We start from the raw sequence: 6,753 nt of genomic DNA on the forward strand, positions 1-6,753 counted from the left end.
AGGAGAGGGCCAAAGGAGCAGAGGCATAGCAGTGGGGTCGAACATGGTGAGTCCTAGGAGCAGCAAGCTGGAACTCACTCTGTGAGCAGAGACTGAGGCAGAAGTAGGTGGCAGGCCTCTGACACTGGAGACCCATGTGCTGGTAGGACCCTGTTTGTCGGTCAGGATCCAGTATGAATGGTATTTTAACTGGGAGACCTCTGTAGGCATCTCAAGGTGTTTCCATGGCCCTCCTGCGCAGACACTATGACCTTTATTGGCTATCTACCATAGGGTGGGTGGGATATAACCCAAGATTCAGGATATGTACACAAAAATGAGGCGGTGGTAGATATTGAATTAAAAGACATTTACTAGGTACATGCAAGATACAAGGCACTGTGATCAGTTTCGCAAAAGACATATAGTGGATAAAACTGGAACTCCAAATGTGAAGTTCTTCTTCAATACTAACATGTATACTTTCTTCTGCAACACAGCTAGTCTTTCCTTCTGTTCCCGTGGTAAGGCCATTCTGATGATTTTAACCATCTAGAAATACTTGGTTCATTTCAGTTACCTCTGAGAAACATCCAGTATATTATATTTGGGCATTATTCAATCTATTATGAAATAGATTTCAACATAAATTTTGTATTTCCATTTTCTTAAGTTTTTGGTTAATTCTAAAGAGAGAGAGAGGAGGGGCAGAGGGAGAGGGAAAGAATCTCAAGAAGACTCCCTACTGAGCGCAGAGCCTGATGCAGGGCTCAATCTCACAACCTGAGACCATGACCTGAGCTGAAAACAAGAGTTGGACACAATCTACTGAGCCACCCAAGTAATCCATTTTCTTAAGATTTAAAAAAAAAAAAAAAATTTGTGACAGTAGTAATGAGTTATCAAATTACATTCCATATGACACAAATCAAAGAAATATAGAAGTTCCAAGGTTACAGAAGGATAGGTCAAGAAAATACAGAAAATGAGGAAATGTCTTCATGGAAATATTGTTTATCATATTTGGCTATGACAGGCATGAAAACAGCATGATGACAGTGTTTTGATGCTTCCTGTATTATGGAAGTGAAATTTGAGAAGTTAAGAGATGAACTAGAAACCACAGCAAACACATCATGCATATGCGTGGATACACAGTCAGCAGGGAATGTGACAAATCATCAAAAAACTTGAAGATCAAAGAATATCGTCTGGGACATTTCAACGCTTTGAAATGCGTTAATACATTTTTTATGGCACACACATGGTCTCTTTTGTAAGATGTTCCTCGTGTGTTGAAAAATATGTATGATTTACGCAGTTGTTGTGTGAGGAATCTGTATTACTAACACTCTGGTCAGATTGGTGGATCCTGCTGCTTTGCCCATCTATACTGTTACTGCTTCTTTCCTGCTGTGCCTATTAAGTACTGAAAGAGGCTTATTAGACTCTTTAACTGTGGTTATGGTTTCGTGCATTGCTCCTTCTAGTTTCTCTCTTTATATATATATATTATATATATATATATATATAATATATATATATTTAAATATTTTATTTATTTATTTCACAGAGATCACAAATAGACAAAGAGGCAGGCAGAGGGGTGAGCAGAAAGCCCAATGTGAGGCTTGATCCCAGGACCCTGGGATCATGACCTGAACCAAAGGCAGAGACTTTAACCCACTGAGCCACCCCGGAGCCCCTCTCTTAATATATTTTCATAAATATTCGGTTCACGGAATTTTAGAATTGTTTGACTCTTGTAAAAGTACCTCCTTTTTTTAAATTTTTTTTTTAAGATTTTATTTATTTGACAGAGAGAAATTACAAGTACACTGAGAGGCAGGCAGAGAGAGAGAGGAGGAAGCAGGCTCCCTGCTGGGCAGAGAGCCCGATGCGGGACTCGATCCCAGGACCCTGAGATCATGACCCGAGCCGAAGGCAGCGGCTTAACCCACTGAGCCACCCAGGCGCCCCAAAGTACCTCCTTTTTATTTTGAATCAGTCTTTTTATTAATTTCTAGTCTACTTCTTTCCTTAAGTCTTAATATAAGTATGCCTTAATTAATGTAACAATTATTAACCTATGTACTAAAAATTTATATTAATAATACAGTAACGCTAACAAGTAATGCGTCAGGATATCCACACTAGGTTTCTTTCAGTTAGTTTCAGCATGATAGAACACTTTCAGATCTTTTAATTTCAAGCTACCTGGGTCCCAATATTTAAAATGTGTCTCTTTGAAGAAGCATAGGTTTTTTTGGCCTTCTTTATACAATCTTTGCATAAAAAAGTCAATCTTTGGGGCATCTGGGTGGGTCAGTTGGTTAAGCATCTGACTCTTGATCTCAGGTCTTGATCTCAAGGTCATAAGTTCAAGCCCCACGTTGGATTTAGTCAGCACGTCTTCTCTGTCTCCTCTAATCTGTGACAGAATTTCATTATTGCTTTGATTTTCATGACTTGGCCAGATCTGAGGAATACTTGTTAAGTATTCTGTAGAATGTTTCTGATTGAATTTTCATGATCATTTTCTCATGACCATACTGAGCTTATGTGTCTTGGGGAAGAATACGATGGAGACGAAGTATTCTTCTTACCATCTCATGTTGGGGGCATTCCTAATATTTACACGACACAACGGTCATAATAACCTTCATCACTTGGTTAAAGTAGGATCTGCCAGATTCTCCATTATAATGATATTTTCCTCTTTTTTTCATCTCTTCTTTGGAAGAAAGCAAAAAGCCCAGCCCATACCCATGTGGGGAGGTAAATTAAAACTCAGCTTCAGGAGAAAGATTTGTTTTATTAGGTATTCTTCTGTAAGAAAGATTTTTCCCTTCTTCCCCCGACCCCATCTGCCATTTCTCTTCTTTATTCCTTAATTTCTTTTGTATTACTCAGATATTTTCTTTTATTCCATTTTATCTCCTTTTCAGATTTATAAGTCCAAAATTTTCATTTCCATTTTAGTGATTGCCTAAACATTACAATCTATATTCCTGTCACATTACAATTTTCTTTCAATTAATACGTTCTCCAACAATTGAAGACGTGTATTATATTTTTTAAATTTTTAAAAAATTTTTTATTAACATATAATGTATTATTAGCCCCAGGGGCACAGGTCTGGGAATCGCCAGGTTTACACACTTCATAGCACTCACCATAACACATCATGTATTATATTCTAAGTCCATTTCTCTTCCTACTTATCCTTTGCTATTTTTGTTATGTGTTTTAGTTTACAGCATGTACTTATTTCCATAGATCCTCCTCCTCCTTCTTCCCCTCCCCTTCTTCTTCTTCTTGCTTTAGTAAGTATTAGCACAGATCACTGTCCTTATTAAATAATATAAATTTTTCAAGTTCTTAGGAACAGTCCATTTTTCCACCTTTTGGTCCCAGCCTCATCAAAAGGGAAAGAATCGCATAACTGTTTGAAAATCTACTCACTCAAAGCCTTTAATAGGAGCTCTTATTACAATATTTGTAAAAATCCAGACGTTTATAAAGAACTAACCTTGAATATTGAAACAGCGTGAAAAGCAGTAATGTTTTGTGTGCAACTAGAATTCTCAAGGTGCTTGGGGAGAGTAGTATGTCAAGTATCACTTAAATAAGAGAAAGGTAAGGAAAATGAAAACTAGTAGCAGGCATAAAGTTAGGTGTGACCTACAATCTAACTGTATAACACCTTGGGCACCCAGTAGAACCAAAGATGGAGAAGAATAAAACAAAACTTAGGCGTGTTATTTTTTGCAAAACTTTATTGTCATATAATCTGTAAAAATGTAACAGTAGTTTTAACTTCTCTGTTCCAAGACAGAGCAACACTGCATAATGAACATTAAACAAGGCATTATGCCCTACAAACTAGACATAAAATGTCCAAGGGAAACGTCAACATAAAAATGTTGACCACATAACGTGAAACAGTTTCAATAAATAACTGGCATTCTCCTAACAAGTACAAAAATAGATCCATACACACTGTTTAATTGCTTCCTTTCTCTTCTTCCCTCCTCACTCACCCCATCAATATGCGATGGCACTTGATGATTTCCCTGGAAACACTGGTTTCACAACGCATTTAAAACCCATCATCTTCAGATTAAATAACAATCAGGACTGAGTTATGTCTGATTAAACACATCCACATCTTTAAATACTAACATAAAATATTAAATATGAGCTTTTAAAAATAAATACAAACATAAATAAATAGAACTCATCATAGTCAAACATGCTAAGGCCTTTCTAGATGTCTGTAGAAGGCAACTGTTCTCTTCTTCCTTTTCAGTTCCTGTAAGGGCTTTTCAGGAACCGCCACCAGCAAGCTTCTTTCTTGTCTTGGGGTCAGTTGGCACTGTCCCTATGAAGAGAGAGGGTTACTGGTACAGGTGCTAAGGCACGCTGCTCTGCTCTCACACTGGCGCCTGAGGCTGAGGGATTTCTGTATGGAGACCCTGGCCCAGCCCTGAACCCACAGTACCCACTGCCCTGCACAACAGAGACTTGCTTTTTATTGTGGATGGGCAGGGCTGTGGACTGGCCTCTATTATTGCCTTGAAAGAACTAAAACACAGTACTCACTGTCACACTGGGTTAAATTTTTACATGTAAGACCTCACTTAAACCTCATACAACCCATGAAATAGCTATTATTACCTATACCATTTTGCTGAACCTCAAAGGGATTAGAAAACTTTCATAAGAATCCTGGATTTGAATTTAGGGAGGTCTCAGAGTTCTTGCTCTCCACAGCTAAGCTGCAGAGGTCCATGTTGCCAAAAACCAGGGGTGCCGCTTCTCAGGGCTGAAACCCGTCAGGGATGGAGGGGCAGGAAATATTTTAGCATCATTGGCCAAATCCACTTGTCTTCTAGGAAGACACGTTTACCAACACTCATCTGCATGGGGACAGAGGGCACAGGAACTATCCTCCTGGCACCAGAGCAAATGAATAATCTTACTAGCAGATTTAATTGTGAAATAATAACGATTTTCAGTCCTTCAGCTAAACCCTTGATAAAAACTCCCTGGGGCACTTGCAGGAGTGGTGACCTATGGCTCTCGTCCCACGTGTGAGTAAAAGGCACAACTCACTTGTTCAGCATCTTGTTGATGAGTCTCTTGACCAGGGGGGCTTCGGGGTTGAGACAAACCTCCTGCCCATTCTTGAGAGTGGCTCTGCGGAGAGAAGGCAGAGTCCGCGTCGGCGGGGCTGCGGCCGGGCGGCCGGGCGGGGGCCGCGGGGCGGGGGGCGGCCGGGGCTCAGCGGCGCGGGGGGTCACTTACATGACTTCCGTCTGCTCGCAGTGGGGTCCCGGGGGCGTCAGCACGACGTTCTGGATATTCTTGAGGTGAATCCCCTGCACGGTCTGCAGGCACTGGCAGCGCAGCTCGGCGGCCACGGGCGCCCCTGCGGGGAGAGCGCACGGGGTGAGCGCGGCGTCCCGGGTGGGCGCCCCCCGCCCCCGCCCCGCCCGGGGGCCGCGGCCCCGAGTGTCACCTGCGGCGCGGCGGCCGGCGGGGAGCAGCAGCAGCAGCAGCAGCGCGGCGCCGAGGAGCCGGAGGGCGCGGGGGGCGGCGGCGGCGCGGGCCATGGGGCTCAGCTCGGAGAGTCGGCTCGGCGGTGCGGGCGCTGCGGAGCGGGAGCGGGCGCGGGCCGAGCGGGCTCTGTGGCTCCCGGAGCCGCGAGAACCGCTTTTATGCCCGGTCGGCGCGGGGAGGTGAGCGAGCCCGGGGCCAGGGAAATTCCCGGCAGCGCAGGTCGCTCCGGGGTCGGAAAGGCCGTGGTGGCCCCGCCCCGCGGTGCAGGGGGACCCGCCCGGCCACCCGCCGGCCCGGCCTCCCCCGAGTCCCCGCGAGTCGGGGACGCCCTCTTTCCGCCCAAATCCCCAAAAGGGGCGGGAGTGGCCGTCGCGCTGCTGCTGTCCCTGCGGGGGTCGTGGGCGCCCAGCGGTCCCGGGGCTTGGGGCAGGTTTGGTCGGACCCTTCAGTTCGATCCTTCAGGGGAGAGAACAAACTCTGTTGCAGTTGGAACAGTTGAGGCGGGAATGGCAGCCTCTCTTAGCTACACATCCGCTCACTCTAAACTGGGTTTTGCAGATGGTATCGTCCCCGGGATAAAAGCTCTCAAAGTGTCATCTCAGATGACATGTAAGAAGGTTCGTGTTCTTCGGTGTGTTATCAGTGCAGATCCATCGCACTTAGTCCTGTGCTTGGCGCAGCGGGGCGCGGCTGCAGGGGACGGAGACAGACTGGCCTGGAGCTGAGCCCGGGTTTGTTTGAGGACGCACTTGGTAACCTGCCCTGTTTCTTCTCGGAATTCTGGGACTTCCCGCACTCTAGCAACTCCCGGAGCCCCGCGCGGGTCGTCTAGGAGCCCGTGTTTCGGGGCAGGCGTGCGGGAGCACTGAGGACTGGGTTAGGAGGTCCCGCTGTTCTAGTCCTGGCAGAAGGATTACGGACACCAGAGAGCCAGGACCTCGCGAATCCCACTTGACTCCTCTGAGTCGCCAACAGACAGGTTTCTGAGTATGTAAATACTAGGTTGCTAGGCTGTTCCACCGCGGGGTCATCTGAATGTATCTGGCTCCTGAATTTGATCGCCCAGGGAAACAACTGCCAGCTACTTTAGTTTTCTAAGAATGCCAATAAAACTTTTCAGTCTTTGTAGCTGAGGTCTTCTCACGGGGGCAATGCACTTTTCAGCATCAGTTTTGATATCTCTTTTTAGATTAAAGTGGATAGCTTCAG

The 6,753-nt window shown here is 45.1% G+C and overlaps 1 protein-coding gene across 1 annotated transcript; it reads right to left on the reverse strand.

Moving 5' to 3' along the window:
• Nucleotides 1–3,740: 3,740 nt before the first annotated feature.
• On the reverse strand, nt 3,741–5,725 carry LOC131823170 (growth-regulated protein homolog gamma-like). The gene is made up of 4 exons (XM_059159169.1): nt 5,504–5,725; nt 5,290–5,413; nt 5,098–5,181; nt 3,741–4,363 (listed from the first exon to the last, which is right to left on the reverse strand). Exons 1-4 carry the CDS (start codon nt 5,595–5,597, stop codon nt 4,348–4,350), a joined length of 318 nt encoding a protein of 105 aa, XP_059015152.1. The 5' UTR covers nt 5,598–5,725; the 3' UTR covers nt 3,741–4,347.
• Between the last annotated feature and the right edge of the window lie 1,028 nt (nt 5,726–6,753).

This window comes from Mustela lutreola, chromosome 1, assembly GCF_030435805.1.
Source record: "Mustela lutreola isolate mMusLut2 chromosome 1, mMusLut2.pri, whole genome shotgun sequence".
Taxonomy (NCBI): Eukaryota; Metazoa; Chordata; class Mammalia; order Carnivora; family Mustelidae; genus Mustela; species Mustela lutreola.